The sequence below is a fragment of the Balaenoptera acutorostrata genome, chromosome 4 (genome assembly GCF_949987535.1).
Source record: "Balaenoptera acutorostrata chromosome 4, mBalAcu1.1, whole genome shotgun sequence".
NCBI classification, from domain to species: Eukaryota; Metazoa; Chordata; class Mammalia; order Artiodactyla; family Balaenopteridae; genus Balaenoptera; species Balaenoptera acutorostrata.
This window is the reverse complement of record NC_080067.1, coordinates 28,713,113-28,740,959: the sequence shown is the minus strand read 5'-3', so window position 1 is coordinate 28,740,959 and position 27,847 is coordinate 28,713,113. Positions and strand designations below refer to the sequence as shown.

The following is a 27,847-nucleotide window of genomic DNA, read 5'->3' as shown; positions in this document are numbered from 1 at the left end:
AAATGGTGGTTGCTGGGTGTGGGGATGGGGGAGCAATGTTTAATAGGTACACAGTTTCAGTTTTGTACCATGAAAAGTTCTGGAGACAGGTTGCATAACAATGTGAACATAACTTCACACGACTAAACTGTACACCCAAAAATGGTTAGGATGGTAAATTTTGTTATGAGTATTTTACCACAATTTACAAGATTTTAAAGGAACCAATAAATTATTTTTAATGTGATAGTGATACTGTGGTTATGTTTTAAAAAGAAAACACTTAGACACATTTAGAGACTAATAACTTGGTATTTGCAGACCGATGGGTACTAGGAATGCTCATCCTATGATTCTACTTTCATATATGTTTGAAAATTGCCTCCATAAAACTGAACAAACTCTCTTTAAAAAGTGGAACCAATACGGAACTAAAATTTCCTTATCAAAAAAATCATCTATCATGACAATACTTTATTATGGTTTAAACATGTAAAATGTAGTAACATTTTAGCTATAAATGATAAATATGACACATCACCTATTTCACTTGGGATAACACTGCTGAAAACTAGATACATTAGAAAAACTGTATGGAGAAAATTACATGAACAGTCTAAAGTTTGCTATGAAAACAACGTATTTTATTAAAGTAATTAAAAGTCAAAAAACAACAACAAAAAGGAAATTCCACAACCTTTGTTTGCAACTATATAATCTTTATGTAGAAAAACTATAAAGTGACAGTCTGGAAAGCAACTCCACAATAAACTGAATCCTTACATCAAGAGTAACTAAATTATGGAATCAGTTCACCCAAAAGAAATTGTCTTGCTATAGAATATTTCAGCTAAACTGATTTCAACTGTATTATTCTCATTTCTGAAAATTTGTCTTTCCTGATATTTCAAATCACCAAAGACATAACGTACAAGACCCTGTTGAAGTCAAAGAATAAAACACAAAAATACTCCAAGCACAATTACATATAAAAATGAATGAGGGCATTTATCTACAGATCTACAAAACTATACAAATAACCAATTATACATATAATCCGTGTACACTGACGCTCCATGAGGTGGTACTGAAAAAACACTGAGGCATTGAATTTTCAACACTGGAACATGGCTCACTCTGGACAGCAGCGCATTCCCACCTTTTCGTCCAGCATCACAACACATCCCCTGGGATCTGTATCTGTGTATCATCTAAGTCCTGGGAAGTTGATAACAAAATAAAGAAAAATGCCAAAAGGAAAATGAATTAAATACTCCCTAAAATCTACTCTAAAACATGCATGTGAAATATGAAGAAACCAAGCACTTCATGAGTTTTTACAGTCACATGTTCCTTTAAACTTATACTAGTGTCTTCATTAGTACCTGCACTGAATTTTCTGTAGCTTTTCCATTAATATATAATAGAAGAGGAAAACAACAAAGCAAAAAGCTCTTATTTTCTTACAAAAGTGGTACTATTTATTTTTAAAAACAACTTTTTCTGCTAAAGAAATCACACTGTTGTGGTCATCAGAACAGGTTGTCACTTTGACAATACTTATTTTACCTCATTTTTAATAATCATATACTATTATCATGGCCATGTAATTTTTCAGAACTTATACCACAATGGAGGCAAATATGTGCAGAATATTTCTAATAAACTATATTGGCTCACGATTAGAATTTCTTTAAAATATTTTCAAGTGCTCAAGAATATTAAAGTTTGTGGGAAAAAATGCAGAAGTCATAAGCAAGTATTTCCTCCCTCTAAGATTCTTTAATTGGGATAAAAGTCTCAGGAATGGTCTGCAATAAAGAAAAACTAGGTCAGTGTATAGTAATTTCTGCAAACTTTAGCAGAAATGCCAAGAACACTCTGAGCCAAATAAAAGTGATGTTTTGGGTCAGGGCTTTTGGTTTTAGTTCTTTAGTCTCTAACTTCTCAACATGTTGCAGTCCAGAAGTGCCCATAAGCTTATTAACAGTAATAAGGAAATACAAAGTCAAAGAAAAGTTTCACAAACATGATTTACTTTCTCTCACCTGCTAAAGAATGAGAGATTAAGTGGTATTAACCTGGTAAGGAATCCCTGTGCATGTTAGAGGGTGAAGGGTTTAAGCCACGTCCTTTATAAAAAGAGTAGCCAACAGGATTTCCTCCTACATGTACCTGTGGTAGAGGATAACCGTCTATCACAGAGCTGAAACAGGGTGTTTCCTATAACTGGATGGCCACACCTACAAACCTTTTAGTCACCCTGTAGAAGTCTTGCTATCTAACTAAGTGTTCTTTAGACAGGAAACAGGAATAACATACTATTATAAAAATATGGTAGAGAATATCTCCTCCCTTACAATTCACCAATTTCTGACCGTTAAGAATCCATGGAGAATTAAACACACTTACTCTGGATATTTTCTCATTAAGTTGGCAATAACCTATCTAACAATACCATTTGCAATTCCAGGGGAAAAAAATCCAATACAATCTAATACGAACATTAGCAAACTTCACAGAATACATATTCTACCAAGCCTACACAATCCCCACCCATCACCCAAAAGGAAGCCAGTCTCACCCACTCTTAGATAAATGATGTTCGTTATATCTGGATGCAGATTAAAAGAACTGCTAAGTCCCACTGCAGTAGAAAAAATACTAAATATAAGCACCCGAAACTGACCTAACAATTTCTACACACTCCTGCTTCTCCAGGATATGTTTTTAAAGAGAGAAAAAGAAGCACTCCTTGTAACTTGACTGGCAAAATCATTTCCTGACTAATTTCTAAGCCTATACTAGATACCACTGAATGACAGAGTGCCCGCAATCACCAGCAACTCAACACTGTTATTTCTGCAAAAAAGGTAATTATATAAAATTCCACTCTCCCAGGCAATGAACAGGGGAGAAAAACATGCTCTTTAAAAATGGCTATATTTGTAGGTTTTTAAAAACCAGCACCAAATGTTCATGTTTAATTATTCTGAGCAACATTTAGTAATTAACACCCTAACAATACGGACAAACAAAAGAGTGAATGATAAAGGAATAACTTTCAAGCAATATTGCATGTTGATAAGAACCACTAAGTAAAATAATCTGATTGGCTCATTTCTACAGCTATTGTAGGTCTGCCCAGTTTGGCAATAACATGCCTCACTGCTCAGCTGATATGCCTACTCCTCGAATCATGAGTACAGCTTTTTTATTTTGTGACTAGGCAAGACTAAGTAAAACAACTTGAAAAGATATTTTTAAAAAACAAGCTAACTCAAAACAACCCATTATTAGAACAGTTTTCTACTCTATTAAGAGGGGGAAAAAAACATCAAACCATTGTATAAAGTGCCTAAGTGAAAAACTGAAAGCAAGATTCACAAATAGTAGTAGTGTCAGTTCAAGTCTACATAACCCTTTATTACATTATAGCAATATTATATTCAACATTACACAAGTTTTCTTATTTCCTCCTCATACTGCAATTTATTACCACTGTATTACAGATTCCAACTCTGCAAATGGTTTAAATCAACTTTTTGCACCTTTAATTTACAAACCATTGGATGTTAAGTTTCCTGAAAATTATTTTACTTTTAAATTTTACTTAAAGCTAAACCTAAAACTAAATTCTTTAAAAACAAACCCCAAAAAACCAACAAAGGTGCTTTAAACTGAACCTTGTAGAAATATTCTGATAACAGTGTTTGAAAGACAGCCTACAGAGGGCTGTAAAAGGGTAACCTTCAAAAAAAAATTCTATGGCCAACTATTATTAGAAAACTTCTTTTAAGTAAACGTTTCTAATGACAGAAGATGAAATCGAAAGATGGAAATTTAATTTTTCCCTGAAAATAAGTAGTTGCTCAGGACACAGGTTAAGTGTATTGAAACCATATTGCTTCTTTGGAAAAAGAAAAAAATATTTTAACCAGGCATTGCATTAACAAAAGACTACACCACATTTGCCTAGTCTTTTGATCTCTGGGTATCAGTATTACTTAAGGGAACCTTACCAAAGAAACTGGTTGGCAAACCTACCAAATATGAGTCTCAGGTCCCTAAATTTTGACAGTCATCTTAGTAAATATAAAACTTTAGCTACCTGAACAATGGAGCTTGTAAAGTGCATTAGGTATAAGAAACACAGCAGAAGTGCTAAACTCACTTAAGTAGGACTTTAAGGGACTTGATGTCATCGATAGGGCAAAAAAACAACGTTATAGTTTTCTGTTCAGATTTTATTTGAAATCTAATTCAAATTGTCAAAGCTACAAAAGGGGGGAAGACATCTGTATTATTTTTTGCTAAGTCACAACATCCTAAAACAAAATATTACTACTGCCAGCAGATCCATTATACACATTTTTGATGAAATTCATTAGCACAATAAAAATTTCACCTTGAGAAACAGCCACAATGAAAGTATTTATACAATATAAAACAACGACAGGCCTACAGATGCAGTTACTTATGAGTTTACACATGCATTCACAAACAAAGAAAAACCCCAGGAATGCTCTTTCATTAGATTTTTTTGTTTTTTCGTTTTTTTTTTAAAAAACAGACCATTTCAGGCACAAAACAAAATCGCATTTCCAATAAGTGACAGCATCTTAAAAATTTATGTCAGTGTTTGTTTTTCTTTGACTTTTTATGAGACCTGTGTGGAGATCGGGACTGGGATCTGGATTTCTTCCCTGATTTTTTAGGGGATCTAGACCGTGATCGCCTAGACCTTTTAGGTGTCCTTGAACCAGATGGAGATCTGAGGAAACAAACAAAAACAATTTAACCAAAGTACTCATGTGATCAAAACTGACTATCCTTAAATTATCTAAAGTGATCTTTAAGAGAGCACAATGAAAGTCACTGAAATAAAAAAGGCTGTAAACTTTCCAAGTTTATACTTTGCCTACCATATGCACGCACACACACACACAGATTTTGTACTTCCTATGCACCGCATCAGTGATCATTGGTGGTATGCATGCTTAGAAAAACAGACTCCTGAGCCTTACCACTGCTCTACTGAATCAAAATCTCAAGAGGTAGGGACTGGGAATTTGCATTTTAACAAGCTCCCCAGATTATATAAGCCAAAGTTCAAAATGGCATCCAAGATCATTCACAAACTTTTAAATGCAGCAGCTTTGCAGCCTATCTTCTTGAAGGGAAAAGAACCAACTACTGCAATATCATTTGAGGGAATCATTTAAGACAGCATAACTCTGTAAGTGCTATTCATGAAAATTACCAAAACAAATAATTATATATACATATATATAATTTTCATGAACATGTATATAAATATATGCACAAGCACCATTTAGAAAAAGAAACTTATCTGTTGTATAAAGATTTTACTAAAAATGGTTACAATAAAAACGTTTTAGGATAAAAAGCAGTTTTAGCTCTCAGAAAAATTCTTCTATAAAACACTAGATAAATAAAACATTTCTGAACCACCTTTCTGGAACTAGGAGGAGAAAAGTATATAACACACTAAATTAAACACTGAAGAAATGGTATCTATGTCCATAAGCCTCTACCCAAGAACTTGCTAATAAGATTACTGCTGGCTGGGGAGGGAGAATGTATTTTTCTTTCAGCCTTGACAAAAATCAAAGAATATTCTATAGAAGCTAAAGAACAGAAAGGAAAGGAAAGCAGCTATCCCTACTCCACAGGAAACTGATGTTTAAAATTCTTGGCTGGTCTTTACCTGTTGGAAGCTTTCTTGTGCTTTAGTCATGACAAGGCTGGGGTGGGGAGATGGGAAGGAAGATTCTAAAATGAAAGTATATCTGTTTGGTTTTCTAAAATCCTTTAAAAAATGGCTGCCAACCAAATTATTTTCAAAAGCTGGTGGAATGACAAGGAAACTGGCATTTCAAGTATTACAAAAAAATGACTTGCGTTTACCTTTTGGCCTTTTTGCTAACATCTCTAGGAGAATCTTTGTGAGATGACCTGGACCGTGAGCTCTCTTTATGAGATCTTTCTGAACGCTCTGATCGCTCCGATTTTGGTGATGGGGATTTCACTCGTCTACCACTGCTACTGCGAGATGGGCTAGGGGACGTACTGTGTCGCCTTTTCCTATGGAACAAAGCCCCCAAAACATTCCATAAGTGAGCAAAGGATCAGGTATTCATTTTCCTTCTACTAAATTAGCTTTTAATTCCTACCAGCTTACACTATCTTTATTTTCACTAACCTTATTAATGTTATTTTCCAACAACATTCAAAGCCTTTTATACTAAGAACAAATAAGTCTTAAAGATAGGTTGATCTAGACAAAAACTGAATTCAACTAAATTAGATTTTCTCCTGCTCTAAGAAAGATTATTGGAACAATGGACCAAATTTCATCAAGGTCTCTGATTAGACAATAGTGTTTTTTAAAATGTTAATTTCCTGCTCTTGAAACTTTTTTGTTGTTGTTGTTTGATCTTGAAACTTTTATAGTAGTTAAGTATAAAAACGGGGCATCATGTAGGCACACTACTCTTAAACGATTGGGGATGAGGGGGGAAAAGAAGAGGAAGAAGAAAATAAAGCAAAAGGAGAAATATTTTAACATTGGGGGAATGTGGGTGAAGGATATCTGGGAATTCTTTATACTATTCTTGCAACTTTTCTATAAATCTGAAATTATATCAAGATAATAATAAAAAACAAAAAAGTGATAGATTTACTACTTAACCAATTAGTATAACTGTTACTTGTAACTATATGTAGAGTGACTGAGCCAAATTTTTTTTCTTGGCATTTGCTTGGTTTTTATTAGGAAAACCTCAATTCTGTTAACTGAAGTAATTTTCTCTACTAATCAGATTTAGGAACTGTGAAAGTAAGAAATAAAAACTAAAAGAGAAATGATTTTGATTAGAATAAAGACTTAAAGTGAGGACCAAGTCCCTATGGCCTATGTACACAAACTCCCTTTACAAACAGGACCAGGAGACTCAAGTTTACAGATATCAGCCTCAGCACAGAAGAAAAGCTTATATTGGAGGCAACAGGTAAGATCTAGCAGGCTGTTTAGTTATTTAAGCCTTAGGTTTGATACCTAATACAGTAACTGAATTCTTGCACTGAACTAAGGCTAAGGTACCATACGAACCATGTAAAGGGATGATGTCCCAGATAACTAAGCCAAGTGCCAACTGACTGCCCCATTTCTCAGCTAATTCTGCCTCCTGCAGGCAAAAGCCAAACATGTTTACCACACACACAAAAATACTTTTCCAGTTTGTTGGCACCAGTGATGAAAATATTACAAAATGAAACATGATTCCAAATCCTGAAACCAGTATAGGCATTAAATGAGAAATGTTATACCTTTCTTTCCTTGTTGGAGTACACTCATCTTTTTCCTTCTTGTCTTTGGATCGAGATTCCAATTTTTCTTTATCCTTCTTATCTCTTTCTCGTTCTCTTTCTAATTCTTTCTCTTTCTCCTGTTTTGTTTTTTTTTTAAAGAGAAAGTATTTAGCCATTAAAAACACCAACCTGGTTATTAATCTCATTTATGAAACAATATTGCCTCTTCTAGTTAACTATTTTTTAAATTACTATTGAAGGTATAACTATTTTTTTTAAATACCTACTCTTCCAGAAAACCAGTCATTTCTTCTACTCTTCTACTTATACTGAATAATAATAGTGATGCCAGTGACAGCAGCTAAACATTTTCTGAGTGCCTACCACAGGCCAAGCAATTAATAAACAATTTTCCATATACCATTTCATGTAATTCTTCAAAACATGCCTAGGAATAGCATTATCCTCATTCTAGAGATGAAAAATGAGACTCAGAAAGGCTACGTACCATGCCTGTGGTCATACGGGATGGTGAAGTCAGGATTTGAGCCAAAGCTCTAGAGCCAGGGCTCTCTTAGCCACTACCTATAGAGTGCTGTCCCTCCACTTTAACAAAAATTGGAAAAGGCTAACAGTACAATGACCTTTCCAACTCAGACTGCAATAAAATTGTCAATAGTGATTCTAATGGTACAGCAAGTTGATTTAATCAAAGGAAAGCCCTTACAAAGTAATATGTTGAAAAGGAGAAAGAGCTATTCACAATAATCAGCCATCAGATAATAACTATTAGTGAGAAACAAGTACCAATCATACTGGAAATTTTAAATCCTAATTTATAAAAGTACAAACTGACTACATGACTATATAATTATATAAACCAAAAAATAACTTATTTGCTTATCCCCAACTGCTACAACTGCCACTTCTCACTTGAAATTATGATTTCTATTGATAATTAAAGGCGTGGCTATAGACAATGAACCCACAAAGCCAACTCAGCTCTCCACTAACAGGAATTAAATTTCTCTATGATTTGTATGCATCAAGAACGCTAACTGATATCTGATAAAAAGCCTACACGAGATGCTGGCACATGTTTTCCATAAGGGCCAGGTGGTGAATATTTTCTTTGTGGGCCACAACTGGTCTACTCTACCACTTTAGTCCAAAACCCACAGTAGATAATACGCAGGTAAAAAGTGAAGGGGTATGGCTGTGTTTTAATAAGTTTATTTACAAAAATGAGGTGATGGCCCTAGTCTGCTGACCCCTAGTATATACCTTCAAAAAATACATTCTTCCCTCCAATTACAACCATGGAATGCAAGGAGACTAAAATGGTAATACACGTATTACTACATTAGACCCAGTGGGCATCTCAAGGTGTAGTCTTCCATGCAGATCAAACATCTACCACCATCTCCAAAGGGACTCATGGGGTTCAGATACATAACATCTTTTTTTAAAAAAAAACAACTCATTTATCTTTTTTCCAAATACAACATACTGAGCACAAATTTAAAAAGTGATGCTGAGGAGACTGACTTCCCCTGGTGATCTGTAGGGTACATTTTCCTGATCGATACTTTCATAGGAATCAGACTACAGTTAAAACACTCAAGATGTTTTAAACACTTTAATTCAATAATAAAGAGTAATGCAGCTATTATCTAATTCACAATCCTGCAAAATTGGGACTTATCAACCCAGTTCCACAGAGTAAAAGCAGGTTTCAGTGGCGTGCCTGGGAGCGCACAGCAGACAGCGGCGCCGGGAGTCCACAGTGCTGCACAGCCGACAAGCTGCTTTACCATACTGTTGTGCTTCCGTCACCATTAATAGGTTTGTATGATTTTAAGCTCCCTTTCTAGTTGTTTCTATTTCTCTCTATAATCTTTTATTTGTAATGACAGTCAAGATATAGGTAAAAATTAATAGCACTCCCAATAAAATTCCTAGGTTCTTTCAACAATTATCATGTAGGCCTCCTTGTTCTAAAATTCTCTGTATATCCCTACACACTTTTTTATGTATAAGAATATGAGGTCCCTCAAAAGCTTAGAACTCACAGATGAGATGTTCTGCCACTTGCTGTCCCTCCTTGGACACAATGGAAAAGGAGTCCTGAATGAAATTCCCAAACCCTAACTGCATCTCTGACTCTGTGCTACTTCTCAGGGTTGTTGGTGTCTCACTGTCACAAATGTGACTCTTTCTATAGGATCTTCCAGTTCTGAAAGCATGTTCTTAGCAGGATTTCATGCTCCACAGGGAGTATCAGGAATAAAACAGTGTGCTGTTGCCCTAGGACTGCTTTCCATGCTGAAATAACTGTAAAACGTCAAGTTTCAAATGTCCCTAGTTAGCTACCAATATTCAGCATTTAGACAAAGGATATAATTTGAAATATTCTTTTCCTTAAATATCCCAATATATCAATATTGTAGGCAGTCAAACAAATAACTCTGGAAAATGCATATTACTGCATATACTTATTCCTTACTCGTTGAAGAAGTTTATCTCTGTAGTGTTCTACTTGTTCCTGAAAGCTCTGGCCTGGTTTTTTAGGTCTTTTTCCAGATTCTAATTCATCTTGAAACTTCATAACTTTGAGCTGTGAAATAACACATATTTAAAATAAATCTTTTTATCACTATAGCTTCTCAAGCAGCGCTTTGCTCCTTTAAAAAACACTCTCTTCTTTGAAACAAGTGTATAAAAACGAAAAGCATAAGTATAGCAACATAAAACATAAAAACATATAGTAACTGATTAAGGACTCAGTCAAAATATAACATCAATGTGTAACTCTCTAATCGGAAGGCCACTTGTCAGACAAGCCCAACTATGCAGAATTCAAGTAATCAGACTCTGGCCCACGTGCTCTCTGCAGAGCCACACGAGATGACTTGACAAAAATGACTGTTCTAATTTGTGGTAAATCAGTTTAAGAGTTAAGCATCCCAGAGTCAAACAACAGACCTGAATGTTACTTTGGTGAAAGAAAGGCATTCCTAGAGCACCTTTTGAAGATTATTATAAAATCCCTAGCTACAGTTCCTGCTGATGTGGCCTAACCCAGGCACAAGCACAAGTCCAGGGCACCCAGAAAACAGGTCACAAAGGGTCCCAACTCAAAAGAGGGTAGCCCATGGAATGGCTTGTTAGCCATCTATCCCCTGGCTGCCATGGGACAGTGCCGAGTATATCACCTTTCCCCTCAACTATTCACTCTTTCCTCAGGGATGAGGGCAGAAAAGGGATCTTTCTACTTCAACAACAAAGAAGACCCTTCACCTGGCTCCCCACCTAGTGTTCCACTCCTCCAACCCCTTTGATAGAAACGGAGACAACAGCAGAATGAGAAAAGAAAACGCCAGCCTAGGCACTGCTTTAAGCAGAATCTGAAAGATTAAGAACTTGCTTCCAGTAAACACTGTAATTTATGGCTGCATGTTTTCTAAGTGCTTTGCAGAGAATGTCAATATTTTATAACATAAATCCTTTGGTTTTTATTAATCCCATGGTAAAAAAGATTCAGCTATAGATGTCTTTATTACGACACATGTGGGGAAGAAAAGAGCTTTTAGAAAGAAAAACTACACTATAAATATACATTATACATACTATATATACTATAGTATATAATAAAACTAATTAGAACTTAATTCTTTATTTAAGGGTTCTCCAATAAAAAGGTATTCACTGAATTCTCAATTCAGAAACTGACATTTGAATTTAGGGGCAGAGAAGACAGCGTGCATGAATAAAGCTCATGAGCCCTGAGTTCTAGTTCTAATTTGCCACCAGTTGTGGACCTTTACTCCAGGCGACTAAATCTCAGAGTAAATAAGGGAGAAGAATAGATAATTCTGTAACAAAGCCAAGATCTACATTTTAAAATCAGGATTTGGCTCACGTTCAAATCCCAAAAGGGTAAGTAAATTGCGATAGGGTAGTCACTATGAGAGCAGGATGAACAATCGCTGAGTATCTAACAAAGAGAGAGGCCAGATTCTCAAAGAACATATAAAGTAGGGAAATGTATATATATATGTACACATATATATGTATATATATATAATGTATATGTAGGGAAATGTGTATATATATATATGTATATAATGTATATATATAAGGTGTGCTGGTATGTGCACCTCTGTATATGCATGTGTAGCACATATCAGTATATACATATACAGTGTAGAACCATCCAAATTAACAAAAAAGTTGTATCATACGGTTTTCTTTCAAGTCAATAAGAAAACAGAACATTTAGAAACAGTCTGTTTTGGCATTTATAAGAGGGTAATTCAATTATCAAGAAAATACATTTTTTATTGAACTCAATCTTTGTTTCTACTCCAACAGATCCATCAGGTCAGTAAGGCAGAGTTCAGTAAGACTGGGAGAGTGCAGCTTGAAAAAGGTCCACGGGTGAGCACATTCACTGATAACACAACATCTTATTCCCCTACAATTTTATAAAGAATGTATATGAATATACCTCAGGAAAAATGAATCAACTTACTAACTCTGAAAATCCCTCCTCTCTACTTAAAATTGACATCATACTGATTCTGTGTAAGGTTGAAACAAAACGTTTTCTCTATTAACTTTTTGGCTTGGTGATATCGAGAAAGAGGTGGGCAAGAACTTGTACCAGCCCAACAGTGAGTAAGTGGAGAAGTGGAAATTAAGATGGTAGGTATTATAAGTTAGTAAGAGGAACAGCACTGACAACCAGTAGGCATATAAAATACTGTTAAATGAATGGACAGAGTATTAAAATTCACTCTCATGTATACTTTTGAGATTCTGGACTGACTGCTACACGATTGCTAATATTTACTGGGAATGTTCCACCACCTGGGGCAAGAAATAAGGAAGTCTCCCATTACAGAACCCTCCCCTCACTGACGTGTCTGAATACCTTTGGTAATTTTAAAAAGGCATTATAATAGAAAAGGGAATGGAGAGAGAAGTCTTGAGAGTTTGGATTCCCACTTAAGTTATTCCCCTTCTTATTGTTAAGCCCCAATCAACGTCTACTCTCTCCCCATCACTCGTGCAGACACTGAAAATGAGCCTACTATAGTACCATGTATACATAACTTGAACGTGTCAGAAAATATCTCACTTTTTTTGTTACATACTATTTATGCTCAAAATGTGATGGATTTCATAATGTGAGATATAATCTATTCATTACATCAATATCTGCAGAAGGGCTCCTATGTGCCAGGCACTGGAGATATGATGTTGAACAGACAACAGACATGGTCCCTTACCCTTGCAGAAATCACAGCCTAGTGGGGAACACACTAAACAAGCAAGCAAGAAAAAAAAAAAAAATACACATACCACAACACATGTAAAATCGTAACAGAAAGACAGAAGAGATGCTTGAACTAAGAGACCTGAAGGAAGACAGCTGGTATGAAGGTTTCCAGACAGAGAGGGAACAGTATGGACCAAGGTATGATGCTAAGAGGAAGCACAGTTTGGTGGGAAAAGTGAAAGAAGGCCAGTGTAGTGTAGTTTAAGCTTCAATGCAATACTAACCTCAATTTCACGGAGTTTAGCTCGTTTTTCCTCACTCATTTCAGAGTACTTAGAGAACTTGGACTCAGTCATTTCTTCTTTGATTGGATTAGAGTACAAATGATGTTCTTCAGATTTGGAACTTTGAGTATCTTCTTCATCTTCACTTTCTTCTTCTTGACTTTGGAAATAAATAAGCAGAATACATTGTATGTCACGACAGCAAGGAAAAAAATTACATTTTACAGTACAGCTTTTTGATTTTTTCACTGCCTTAGAGCTTAAATAATGTTAACAAAACATAAGAGGACAATTCATCACTAAAACATTTTTTACTACATATCTGATCAAATAACAATTTTATAAAACTCTTATGTTTCCTCCATAGAAAAAATCTGAGCTTCAACATAATCACACTTCTAAAAATTCTGCTTATGTTATTTCTGTGCTTTTCATTCTGCCACAAACTTTCCTTTCAACTGTTAAATGAAATGAATAATCAATCAGTGATTTCTGCATACTTCATAGTTCAGAGTGATTTCATGATGGTCAATGTTTAAAAAGCCAAATGTTTACCCTTCCTTCAGCAGAGCCTGTAAGCTAGAAAATACATAAGTTTGAGTCACAGAGTAAAAGACCTTATCTAATTAACACATAACCCTAAGAATAAAACAGTGTATTAATTTTAAATTTTAGCACACATTAGTATTCATGTCATAGTTGATTATGAAAGTTGTATTGGTTCTATGTCAGATAAAAAGAAAATGATAAACTAAGTGACTACCATAGCTAAGGATACAACGAAGAAAAATTCTCCTGTCCTTCCAGAAGCAATCGAGTGGAAACAGACAGGGAAGCAACTATGACAAGCTGCTCATCATTGCCAGGATAGGATTAACAAATGTTCTTCAATGTTCTTGAAGCACAAAGAATGATGGGACTTTAAAAAAAAAAAAAAAAAAAAAGTCGTATGCTCTGGGACTGGGCCTTGTGAGTGTAAATGTTGGATCTGGGCAAAACAAGTCTTCCATGTACAAACTCAAAATGTTTATGTATATAAAAACAAAATTCCTCATAAACAATATTGTGATATGAACATTACTGGCACAGCCTAGAATATATGCCATTTTCCCTTAATATTTGAACCTGATAAGCCTTTATATATTGGTATTTGGGTACTACACTCTACCATGAATAAGAGGAGTTCTTTTAGTATATATTTAAAACATTCATAATAATATAAAAACAATTATAACCAAATTCTTTCCAAATAAAATTTTAACTATTTTAGAGTCACACACTGAATGAGAAAAATTTAAGCAAGGTAGATAAAAATAAAGAGAGGACTATGCTACTAGCTTATTTCTCATCTAAAGGTCCTTTCTAGAATACCAATAAAATACTTTTCACACTTTATACTCTCAGAGCCCCACAAATTATTAGTAGCACATATAGGCACAACTCAATACAATACTTAGGTGACGAAAAAAAGAGGAAAAAGTCAAAACCAACGATTAAAAACCATATTCTTTTCAGAAATAAACTTTTACTTAATATTTCTCATTAATTTGTCAGAAACTTCCTAAATGCAGTTCTTAGCTAATTTTTTAAAAGACGAGAATTTCCTGTTTTATGGTGCAAAATAGTTTTACAAGGGTCTCAGATGCTTTTAGTGGTTAAAGTGTGTGTGTGTGTGTGTGTGTAAATACAGATTATTTACTGAAGGATTATTCTGGAAAGAGTTAATCAATAAAGATGCAACATAGCTAATGAAACTGTGTTATCTATGCAATGGAGATTACTTAACCAATTCCAGCCTGTTATTTACAATTTTTTCAAAAATTTTTTTTTGCAATTTGAAATATTCCTTGATAAACTTCCTTGTACACTTATCTGAATGTTTGCAGAATACACAGCAGATAAACATATGGACTGACATGGAATAACAAAACCCATGATACTTGAGTGAAAAACATGGGTCACAGAATAATATGTACAATATTACATAACTTATGCTTTAAATAGATATGCATGTTTTTATACACACAGAGAAAGAATATAGGCGGCTAGACACTAAACACTAATCATATTATTTAAGACTTTTAAAATGAACTACACAATTTGAGAATTTAAAATACATACATACTTTACAGCTGCTATTTAAATTTTGTAAGGCCTGAGTGATCTGTTCTAACTGGCTTTGACTTTAGCTCTTAGTTACCAGCTCTAGGTTCAGATCTCACCATGGCCTCATCTTGCTCTTCTTTTAAAGAACTGGAAATTCAAGACTCTAAACCCATACAGAATTCACTACCAACAAATTAAATTACTATTGGAACTTTTCTCCAAAGCATTAGTAGTGCTATATATATATTTTTAATCACCTTTCTGCCACAAAGACAATAATTACTAGTGTCAAAAAGCAGCTCCAGGGCTTCCCTGGTGGCGCAGTGGTTGGGAATCCGCCTGCCAATGCAGGGGAGACGGGTTCGAGCCCTGGTCCGGGAATATCCCACATGCCGCGGAGCAACTAAGCCCATGCGCCACAACTACCAAGCCTGTGCTCTAGAGCCCGCGAGCCACAGCTACTGAAGCCCGCGTGCCTAGAGCCCGTGCTCCACAAGAGAAGCCACTGCAATGAGAAGCCCGCTCACCGCAACTAGAGAAAGCCTGCGCGCAGCAACGAAGACCCAACTCAGCACCACCACCCCCAAAAAAAGCAGCTCCTTGGTAAAAAGGCATTTTGGATTCAGCCACTAGAGAGCAGCAGTGAGGCGCAAGAAAATTTCAAGGCCCAGAAAGCAGTAGCATGTGAAAAAGTATTTTTCCCTGCTTTGTACTTTCAAAAAGTTATTTTCATGTTATCATGACTTACTTGGAGCTCCTAGGAAACATCAAAAATATAAATTATACTTTCAGTGATCCATGCTTCACTGTATGAATGTACAATTACCATCAACACAAAAATGCTTTCACATTTCAAACATTAACATAAATATCAAATTCAATGCAAAAAAATTAGCACCTTTAGAAACAAAACAGCTTGAACAATATTTGAGTTCTGCAATGGCTTTTCTACCCTTCTTTCCCTTAAATTAAATAATTATTTTATGAATACACATACTCATTTTAAAAAGCAGTGATTCTACAATGGTGAGAGATGTTACTAATGATGGGACTGCAGACATAAAATGAAAACAAACTGGACTGTTCCCAATTCCTGTACTCCTAAACAGCCTCAGAGAGGTACTTCCATCAGCGAACCACATCTATATTTTGTAAACATGTTGTCATAATCATTGCTGACTTGTTCTGATCACACTGTTTCTGGAAAGACATCACCATTGCCAAGTTTTCTTCATCATATCAAACTGTGTTTCCACAAATGCTGTTCAATCATATTGCCTTAAATCTAAATGCTAACACTGTGCTGGGACACAAAGGGACTTTTCCTTTTGTGCACTCTTCCATATGAAAACAATAAAAGACGATTTAAAACAAAAACAAAAACCCAGAAACCTCTGCTTTGATGCCATCTCTTTCCCTACTAAAAAAAATTAACTTTCTTTGCAATGATTTTTAAAGGTGTCAAGTGCTACCTTAAAAAAAAAAAACTACCAGCATAAACTTGCAGGAGAATTTGGGAGCAGGAATTCCTATAATCACATTCAGTGTTAAACTCAAAATCAACCGGGGGTAATTACCAAAGAGCAAAATTGAAAACTATAATTTCTCCATACGATAAAGGTAAAATGGTTTTTTTCTTTTAGTTATTCTTAGTTCTTCTGAGGTGTTAATATTTAAATAACGTAACGGTCATAATGGTCATAATGCATTATTTTTCTTAGCAATGCACAATCCCTCCCAAAAAGGAGCATAACCTTCCCATTCACATTTTAAAAAACACTTTTTGTGGAGCCAAAACAATACTTGATGACAAAGACTTAAAATAAATGCAGTTGACCATTTAGTAACTACAAAGTAAGAATGTATAACCTAGCATAGGAAAACAAACTCAAAAGCAAAGTGAAACCAGATGCGTCAAAACCAGAAAGCAAAAGCTCTTTATTCACTGGAAAAACAATGAAGAACTAAAAATGATCCTCTTAAAACAAGTTTTTTTAAGAGTTAAGTTTTCCTCGTCACTATTATTTCAAGCATACCTCTTAATGAAAAAGGGAGTTCATATGCAATAAGAAACTGAGTATATTCGAAACTTAGATTCTTACTTTTGATTTTCTTCTTCTTCTGATTCTTCATGCTGGTCAAATAACTCCCATTTAGAAGTTGTTACAGCTGAATGGAAGGAAAAAAAGGATGTAATTCCATAAGGTAAATCAGCATTTTTGCAGCAGCACAGTAGAAGCCCAGCTTTAGAACTGAAAGTTTATATTACAGAAGTTATCTACATTTATCTTTTCTTTGAATAGCCATTTCTATGTACTAAATGTATTTCTTTCCTCACACCTACACTGTAATTTTATTCAAATTCATGAGGTGACAAATAATGTTGTCATCCTTATTTCTATGCTAGATGGTAAGATTTATTTCATTAGAACCTACAAATACTAAATTAACAATTATAGATTATAAGCTCTAGGATACATGTCCAAGCAAGTATGAAAGGTAGGTCTAAACTGCATCTAAGAAGTCAAGCATTATAAAAGAGACAAAGCTTTGGTTTTTCTGAAACTGACCTCTAATTTCCAAATAGGTACAGCTCCCCATCTACATTTTCTACTGAAATGGCTTAACCTAAAAGGTTTTTAGTGATTTCTCTGATTACTCTTGAAGCATCCAAACTGAAGGATCTAAGATAATTTAAACAGCAACCACAATGAAAACTTAGCCACTAGACATAAAATATGACAACACTGGGTCTTAAGGTTGAAACATGTTATAAAATACAAAAGGAAAATGTACACGTACACACACAACAATGATTTGGTAAAATTTTAAGTACTCAATTTTTTAAAGCTTCGTATTTATTGTATTTTTACTTACCCTGCGCTTCCAATTCAGATTCATCTACAGCCTCCCATTTTGACGGGGCAACCTTAAATATAGGCTCATTCTTCTTTGCGTCTTCAGTCGCATCCACTGTTGAAGAAAGATGAGTCATTAACTCCGACTACTAGAGGATGACTTAAAGAGCTCATGAATATTTACTTATTATTAAAAAGTAAAATTAAATAAGGTCACACATGGACTAATAATGCTAGTGTCAAGAACAAGGATTATGACTAATCCAATTCTCTGCACCTGAGGTCCAATTTTTAAATATAAGTATAAATATAATTTATATACATACATAGGCATATATATGTGTGTGTGTGTGTGTATATATCTATATATCTATAGAGAGAGAGAGAGAGATATACACACACACACATATACCCAGAACATAGAGGTGGTTACTGCAAGCAAATGGAGAAGCTGAGAAAGTAAAAGAAACTTTAGTACCTTTATCTACTTATTGTTTAAACTGCAGAATTCATATATTATTCAATATTTTAACATATAATCCAAATGTACTAAAGATTATGTATACTTATTTCCAAAAATGATTCCAGGCAACTAGGAAAACTGAATCTATAAGTTAGGAAAACTAATAATAAAAATAGAACTGATAAAACCAAGCACCTGGGATTATGCATACAATTGAACACAAGATTTTGCCTATAGTTTCCTAACAATTAAGACAGGAAAAAGCTGCTAATATTTTAAGAGGCTGACTGTCCCAACAAATAAACGTGACCAGAAAGGAAACCTTTTTCTTGGCACGAATGTATTACTGGGTAGTTCAATTCTGAAAAGTCAGAACTAAAAGACAGAAAAAAGTTAATGACTGACAACCTTACTGAGAAATTATAACCTTTTTCCATATCAGCATGTGTGGAAATTAAAGAGGCTTGGAATCAAACTTATTAGCTAGATTTAATGAGTTTGAAGTTTGAACTTACAAGGCACTCCATCAAGATCATCATCAAGGCTCTTAATAGGGACTCCATCAAGGTCATCAATGGGAGTAGCATCAATAGGAATTCCATCCACATCTTCTAGAGGTGCACCATCAAGCTCTTCCTCAATGGGGGCACCATCAAGGTCATCTGGTACATCCTATAAAAACACATACTACTGTAACATTTTCTTTTGCTTGCTAAAGTCATATTGCTAAAAGATTAACTTGCAATCCAGTATAAACCAACTAACATGCCCAGGTACAATGTGAGGATATAATAAGAATATATTTTTATCATCCAGCTGACAAAGACGCATTTATCTGTGCAATATTTATCAAATAGTTACCAAGTACCTAATTATGCCAGGTACCATGTGAGGCACTGAGGATACAATGATGAGCAAAAACGAGCCTTGGTCCCCTAGTCCCTCCCGTCATAGAGCTTAGTACAATTGCGGGGTGCGGGGGGACGGGGGGCAGAGAAGGAGCCAGGCAATCAGAAAATCACAACAATATACGATGACTGCTATAACAAAGAGGTGCACTGTATTATTATAATGTGTAATAAGTAGGTTCCACCTAAAGAGGTCTGAGAAGGCTCAATGAATTTATGCTCAAACTGAGATCTGAAGTGTCTCAGATAAAGAAGAGATGTTCCAGAAAGAGGAAAGAACATGTACAAAGGTCTATGGTAGGAGGAAACATACTTAAGAAACTGAAACAAGGACCATGTGGTTGGAGCAGTGAAAGTGAAAGTATGATAGCTGGATTAGGATGGTAGAAATGAAGATGATGCATTTAAGAACTATTGAGGAGGTTAAAAAAAAAAAAAAAAAAAAAAAAACCAGAATGGTGATGAATACAATCTGCTACCACTGTGGTGCATCTTTTCAGGTACATGTTTACTTACACAGCTATCTTTAGTTTAACAAAATGAAATCATGCTATATACATTGCTCTATTACTTGCTTTTTTTCTACTAATATACTATAAATCCTTTCATGTCATCAAATTTAAAAAGTCACCAATTTTCACATAAGGACACAAAACAGAGAATTCCTATTACATATAATTTCAAGTCCTGGGCTCCAGCAATGCCAGCAACAAAAATCCACTGTTCAGTGGTAAACAGTAGGCATTTTCCACAAAGAAATGTTACTCACATCTGTAACATATCATACCTCCACAGCATTCCAGAAATAAATTTTAAGATAATCGGACAAATACACTGAATACCTACCTCTGTCTCCTTTTCTTCAATAATATTTACAAGTCCTAAGAAAATATTTTGTAGTTTGATCAAAAATGGTTCTGGATAAATTGCCCAATCTTCCCATGCTCTAAAGCAGGTCATTACCCGTTGCTAACAGGAAAAAGACAATGAATTATTATTTAGGGCAATAACTATCCAACATCATCTCATGATAATGACCATCATAATTTGCTAAATTTTCCTTTAAACCAATATTCTTTTTAAAGTTTAAGGGAAATAACTATTCATCGTTACAATATTTTTTTTAAAAATGAATATTACCTCCCCATTAAAAGAGGAAAGAAACTAAGAATAAATGTAATAAAAAAGAAACAGTAACTGTTTGCTCTCAGTCACCTAAGACCAAGGTCCCATACCACTGGTGGTACACATGAGGCCACATTCTGGGAAACACTAGCTTAGAAACTTATGAAAGCTGGATATCAAGGTAGCCCACATTTTGATCTGAATTCCTTTATGGTCCGATGAAGTACTTCCTGATTCTGGCTAACACTTCTCTCTGTCCCCTCCTTAAACTTTTCTATAATCTCTGTTTTATGGTCAAAATTTAAGGTCAAAAAAAATTTTAATGGAGTTGTTTGTCTGAATCCCTAAATGGTGGGGTCATTGGGCATCTTCCCAAGCTAAAAATTTCCTTAATGAGTATTCTTCCCATGAAAGTGTATCTATTTTTTCAACTATAAGTAAGGTATTCTGTTTGGCTTTTCTTAACACTGGTCTACAGCTTGAGCGTTAATAAAAAATTAATAACTGAATATACTTTCAACATGAATAACTACATTCCTAATCCAGCCAAATAATATACACCACTATAAAACAAGTGATCTTCTGAGTGTTTTCTGTGAAAAGACCAGTATTTAAAATGTTTAAATAAAATCCTTAAAACTAAAACAGACACCCAACAAAACACTAGACATATTTTTAAATTTCAGACTTTTTTTGATACTGAAGGTAAAATGGCAGTAAATTTTAAAACAATAATTTCTGAAACATCTAAGTTATGTCTTACACTTACTTAACATACTCTTTTAGCCCTCCAATGTGCTTCCAGTGCCCACTTCCCATTTAAAACACTAGGGCAAAAACACCCAAACAATAAACGTACCTTAAAGTTTTCAGACTGTAAATGGCCTTGAATTGTACGATAGGTAGCATTGAGGTCTGAAAATATCTGACACAACTTTGTTTCAAAACTGAAATTCAAATAATATGTTTTTTACAATAGAACGTGTTTAAAAATCCTTATCTACTTCAACATGCTAGGCCAATGAAAACCACTCTGGACTTTTAATTTTATAAATAAATTAATCAAGTAAATCTTTAAAAATAAGAATTAGGTGTTTAAACTCTAAAACTATAACTTTAACTCCTATTATTCTGAATTTTTCTTCTGCAAAATCGCACGAAGAGCCTTAAGAACTAGTTCCCTTAATTAACAAGGAACTCTTACATCTAGGATACCTTGAGCCATCTAGTCCAACCACTTTGTTTTATAAAACAGGAAATAGAAAAGGTAAGTGACCTGTCCAAGGCAAAAGAAGGAATAGCAGAGCTAAGATTAGGGCCCAAACCTCCAAATTTCCCTTCAGAGCCAGTTCCTAAAGAAAAGCTTCCCTAATTCATAAAATAAACACCAAAAAGGAACTGTGGGGAACTGAGGAGGAGTTATATATTAATATACAGCAACATAATTTCCTATTGCCTAGGAAAACATAAACAATGAACCACAACCAATACAATGATGATCAGAGAACACTGATTCTGTAAATAGTTAATGCTCCTTTGTTTTCTTCCTTTGTTGGCCACTATTTCTAGTGTTTCAGCTTATTTATTACACAAGTGGCTAAATACACAATAGGAATAAAGTGATTTTTTAACTCTTCCTATTTGTTCTTTTATCAAGTTAATCAAGAAACTGATAGAAAAACTTTCAAAAGATTATAATAATTTAGCTTAAAGTGGTTTACTTCAATGAATACAATCCAATTTTTAGAATATTCAACAAACTATGAAGAAATTCAAATTATTTCTTATTATTGAGGGTATTAATTAACAAAACTATCCTCTTTTCTGAGCTCCTTACCCTTAAATATTTTAGTTCAGGCATATCAATTTACATCACTATACTTACAATTTTCTATAATAGGAAGCATTGGCAACTTTGGCTGAAGAGTTGTACAAAACATCAGAAACCAAATATAATCTGGCAATCTAGAATACCAAAAGATAGCATAAAATGGATTAAAAATAAAAAACCAACAGCAAAAAACGTATCTAAAAAAATTTCCGTATTGAAATTTTTTGAATCAACAGCATAAGGCCAATGTTTAGCCACAATTTAATAATCCTAACTAATGAGAAGAGTTTTAAGAAATTCAGTATCACCACAACCATGACTTTGGCAGGGACAAAAGTTGTAACTCATTTACATTTCAATCTGTTGATAATCTGTGTGTTAATAACTAAGATAAGTTTCCCAGGCAGAAGGAAAATGAAACTGCACCAGAAAGATTTCTTCAGTCAACTTCTTCATTCAAAAAGGAATCCAATTTCAATTCAAACAGAAGCCAACTATTACCTCTCCTTTACTTCTAAATGTTCCATTAGGAGAAATTATTCCCATACCTTTTTGGGAAGGGGTGTCTTTAAGATGGACAATGACTCGGTAATGCAATCCACTATTTCTTCAGCAGCTTCAGCATTATTAAGACAGAAAACCATTGCATCTCCAATATCATTTTTCCTTGGAGTTAACCCCCGCAGAATTTCTTCTAATTTGTCCCTCTGTCTGAATACGAATTTTTTAACTTATAAGTATTTATAAATACAAATTTCAAATGCCATTATAGTTTCTGCTCGCACGTTAATTTCTTTAAAACCCACTCAGATAAAATTCTGAAGACTAAGTTGTGTTAAGTCTGATTTGTGTTATGTATTCCAAATATGTTACATTTTTTTAAAGAATTTATATGGGGAAGAAAACTATCCCGGGAAATAATAAATTATTTTAGTGACTTTTAGTTTACAAATTAAGTAAATTTTAAATTATAGGCATTTTTTCAAGAGTCTTCGCAAATGTCCCACTCCTATTATCCTATTACACTGAAGAAGAACCTTCATGGCCTTCACTCTCCTTTGAAGGAAGTCTGTTACTTTAGCACTTCTGCATAGGATTAGGACAGGCTATAAAGCAAGGGTTGACAAACTTTTTCTGTAAAGGATCACAGAGTGAATATTTTAGGCTTTGAAAGTCATACAGTCTCTGTCACAGTTACTCAGCTTTGCTGCTATAACACCAAAGCAACCACAGACTACATGCAAAGGAATGGGTATGGCCGTGTTCAAATAAAACTTTATTTACAAAAACAGGAGGTAGCCAGATTTAGCCTATGGGCTGAGTATGCAGATCCCTGGGCAAAAGTAATGATGAACATACATCTTCAGAAGCAAATATACTCTCAACTGCTATAGTTCTCTATCAGCAATGCTCTCACAAACAATGCATCAATGCAACTAGCACTAAGATTTATTGACAGTGAAGTATATAATCCTATAAGCTAAAAATTATTTTGGCCTTTTTTTTCCCCCTTCAGGTATACAGAATTTCCTCTAAACACTTCAATAGTTACATTTGTTTCTGCTTCTTAAACCAGGCTAACTGCCCTGAAGCAGTGCTGACTTGGCACTAATGATAACATGTCTCCACGGTGGCCGCACACGGCACTGCATGGAGCAGCTTTGCAGTCACCCATTTGACTTCACTAAGCCATAAAATAACTTTACCTCTTTACGTTGCATTCAAAGAGGCAACAGTTCTAAGGGCCATGAAATAATTTCTATAAGAATATAAAGTATTCCACTGCTGGAGTACCATCACTTAAGAGATCATCAACAATTTTTATCAGTAGGAAGAGGTCAAGTTGAGTAGGACACACACTTATAATACTTGCCAAGATTTTTAAAACTACAATGCATATGTTAAGAGATGTTACTATTTTAAACAATCACAAATTTTAAAAACCATTTTATTTTAGGGTTAACACATCGTATTAAGACCATTAATTAAAGTGACCATTAAAGCAACTTTTCTGAATATAAAACAAGAAAGGTAAAAATCTTACTCTTCCTTAAGTGCTCCCTTTTTACTAGGCTCCTCTACAAAAGCTTCTGTTTCCTGCTCTTCTGACATCCCATGCAGATATGGATTTAACGGTGGTGGCCTCCAAAAAGATCCATTTTTGAACATACGAAAATCTTCTGTCCGCCACTTAGTTGGAGAATCTCCCTAGTTAAGTGTCCAGAATGTTATTAGAAAGATCTAATACCTCAGAGTCAAAATAACAAAGTAGTTGATTATACTTGCCTGCAGAATAGAATAAAGCTTCCACCTATAGTAAACATGGGCTGGTGTCTGGTTTTCAAATAAGAATCTAAAACAAAAACAAAAAAAAAATTAAACATTGGATTCTTTAATGGAGAACTATCTTCAAGTAAATATGAACAAATGAGAAATATTATTTGCCTATTTACTTCTAAATAAAACCCAAAGCAAAGATCCCTGAAGAGAAATCCTCACCCACTGCCATCTATCCCTTTCCTCACCCCAACCACAGACCGCCTTTGTGACTGACACTAATACTCAGAAGGTATGTATGCATCTTGCTGAGTCTTACAATCAGTTTTATTGAACACTATGTGTCGGGTACTGTGTCTGGCAATGGAGAGGTCTTCCCAAGATATAACTTCAAAAGCAGTGGTTTTTAAATGACTTAAGTAAATTGCAAATGAAGTGTTAGATATAACTATTTAGAAGATAAGTAGGGCTTCCCTGGTGGCGCAGTGGTTGAGAGTCTGCCTGCTAATGCAGGGGACACGGGTTCGTGCCCTGGTCTGGGAAGATCCCACATGCCGCGGAGCGGCTGGGCCCGTGGGCCACGATTGCTGAGCCTGCGCGTCTGGAGCCTGTGCCCCGCGACGGGAGGGGCCGCGGTGGGGAGAGGCCCGCGCACCGCGATGAAGAGTGGCCCCCGCTTGCCGCAACTGGAGAGAGCCCTCGCGCGAACCGAAGACCCAACACAGCCAAAAATAAATAAATAAATAAATAAATAAATAAATAAGAAAATCCTTTTAAAAAAAAAAAAAAAAAAAAAAAAAAGAAGATAAGTAGTTTCTTATAAACCTCATTTATTCTACCGTATTTTGCTTATGAAAGACTCTTTCATTGAAAAACACAATGAAAAATATTTTCCTCCTAGAGAATGCTAAAAACAAAGCTATTTAATTAATCAAACCATGGAAATCACTGGAAAATTGACCCAGGCACATTCTAGTCTAATTATTAAAACTGCTTTCTCACCCCATTATGAAAATAACCTCATACTTTTAGGACTTTTTTCTTTGAGTATTTTTAATTCCAAAAAATAATTTTAAAGTATTTTTTAAAATGCACATCTGAGGATAAACAAAATGTGATATATACATGCAATGGAATATTATTCAGCCTTAAAAGGTAAGGAAATTCTGACACATGCTACACCAAGGATGAACCTTGAAGACATTATGCTAAGTGAAATAAGCCAGTCTCAAAAGCACAAATAAGGTATGACTCCACTTAGATGAGGTACCTAGGGTAATCAAATTCACAGAAAGTAGAATGGTGGTTGCCAGGGGCTGAGGGACCAAAGGAATGGGGAGTTATTGTTTAAGGGGTACAGAGTTTCAGTTATGGAAAATGTGAAAAGTTATGGTGATGGTTGCACAACAACATGAATGTACTTAATGCCACTGAACTGTACATATATAAATGGTAAGTTGTATGTTACATGTAAATGTTATTACCACAATAAAAAAAATGCACACCTGAACATAGGATTGTTGATCTCTCTGTTCATAATCATAGCTTCAAACATTGGCCCTTCACGTACAACAAACTCTATCATTCGATGTATCAGGGCGAGCAAATTCCTACAACAACAACACAGTTAAAGAAAATGGATTCAGACCTACCACTAAATAAAACTACACTTGACCTAAGTTACTATAATTGTGCAGAAAAAGATTATTCTGCTGACTAATACAGAATTTTATACCAAGAAAGTAACCTGGAGCATACGTTAATACCTTGTGCATTAAGAGGGAGTGGGGCAATGGGGATAAGGGAGTGGGAGGGGAGGGGAAGGGAAGGGAGGGTGGGAAACCACAACACAGCTTCACAGTAATAAAGATTTCAATTTCTAAATACCACTTAATTTTACTTTCCAAATGCAAAACATTAAATTATGAATCACAACTAACTGGAAAGCTGCAAATATATAAAATCAGAAACTTAAAGCTTACATGTTATCATAACCACCTAAAAACTTACACACTATCTCAGTTTTAAAACATTCCTAAACCAAGCACTTTTATAGTGATACTGAAATGTTATATACATGACTATAATTTATAAAAATGCACAACTATTAACAAGTTTAAGGTCTGATTTAATAATTAAAAAAATCCATCCAACTCCTGTGCTTTTCTGGTACACATATAGCAGATGGAGTTTTTATTGAATCTGACCTTCAATGAGGCAACATCCCTTTGGACCACACTTCAAACTAGTTCACATAGCTCATGACATGTATAATTCTGCCTGTGTGTTCTGAATCAATAAAGCAATTATATTGCCAAAGCCTTAAACGAATGGAGTCCTGTTTCCAAAATATTCCAAAATAAGGGACATGGTGATATGCCCTTCCCATTTTTCATAACAATTACTTCCCAATATTTAAGCCAAAAATAAACATATGTAACTTTTTAGTCGTCATTTTGTTGACTGGGCTTATAAAGTATTTTTAAAATCTGATACCTTATTAGGCTCCAAACACAATTTTAGACATTGATTACAGTGTCAGGCAAAAATGATTCAGCTTATGATAGCTACTTCTGATTTCTCATTTCACCAGTCTCCACCACATAGAGTTGGCAAATAACAAATGGGAAAAGCAAAAGGATATTGGCTCTTGGTACAAGGCACACACTAAATTACACCTTTAGCATTCCCAGCTCAAATTAAGTTCATATAACTGCTAGAATATAAATAAATATATAGTTATAGAATAAGACCTTTTTTTTGCTCTATAAAGCCCTGCTTCAGAGTACATGAACAGTAAAATAATTTATCTCATGCTGACTATAATTATTTTCTCAGTTTTCAAACAAACCTACTTAAGTGGACACTAAAATCTCTATAGTGAAAAAATGAATTTTTTTGACCTAATAGAGGTCAAAGAAAAATATGAAGGTTTAATAAATCTTTAACAGAGGGAAAACTATATATTAAAATTATTAATTCAACCTCAAACTGTTAAAACAAAAACCCAAAAGTATCAATTTTAAATCTAAAAATTCTTTCACAGAAGTATTAATTGGTCTGCAAATATGCAGTTCTTGATATCCAAATGAGAATGTATTCTCAACATCCATATGGTTAATGACATTGTTTTAAAAGAAGGGAGATATGGTATTGATTCAGTCCCAAAACTCCCACTGGTATATGTCAAATTAAAGGGAAATTTTATGTATCATAATATATAAAATCAATGACTAGGTGGACAAATACTACACATCCAGAAACTTGCATGAATTAAGTCAAAAGCAACTTGACTTGCATATTAAAGATAGATGAAAAATGATTTAGCAAGTTTAAAACAAAGGATTCATTGTAATGGTGAGTCAAGACTTTACAGCAAAATGTACACTCAAAATTT

The 27,847-nt window shown here is 34.6% G+C and overlaps 1 protein-coding gene across 3 annotated transcripts in view; it reads right to left on the bottom strand.

Moving 5' to 3' along the window:
* Window positions 1–586: 586 nt before the first annotated feature.
* The window catches only part of U2SURP (U2 snRNP associated SURP domain containing), a 55,411-nt gene continuing 28,150 nt past the window's right edge, over window positions 587–27,847 (bottom strand). For 2 of the 3 annotated variants that reach the window (XM_007188087.3, XM_007188088.3), the window contains exons 14-28: window positions 25,956–26,060; window positions 24,460–24,526; window positions 24,218–24,381; window positions 22,722–22,884; window positions 22,228–22,307; window positions 21,202–21,289; window positions 20,064–20,186; window positions 18,825–18,981; window positions 17,866–17,961; window positions 17,091–17,157; window positions 12,883–13,042; window positions 9,821–9,931; window positions 7,333–7,451; window positions 5,911–6,087; window positions 594–4,753 (exon numbers count right to left, since the gene is read on the bottom strand). In XM_007188087.3, coding sequence (XP_007188149.1) covers window positions 4,615–4,753; window positions 5,911–6,087; window positions 7,333–7,451; window positions 9,821–9,931; window positions 12,883–13,042; window positions 17,091–17,157; window positions 17,866–17,961; window positions 18,825–18,981; window positions 20,064–20,186; window positions 21,202–21,289; window positions 22,228–22,307; window positions 22,722–22,884; window positions 24,218–24,381; window positions 24,460–24,526; window positions 25,956–26,060 — 1,816 coding nt within the window. In that variant the 3' untranslated portion in view covers window positions 594–4,614. Of the gene's footprint in view, window positions 4,754–5,910; window positions 6,088–7,332; window positions 7,452–9,820; window positions 9,932–12,882; window positions 13,043–17,090; window positions 17,158–17,865; window positions 17,962–18,824; window positions 18,982–20,063; window positions 20,187–21,201; window positions 21,290–22,227; window positions 22,308–22,721; window positions 22,885–24,217; window positions 24,382–24,459; window positions 24,527–25,955; window positions 26,061–27,847 lie in introns of all 3 variants that reach the window. The other variant, XM_028167974.2, reaches the window with a different exon arrangement.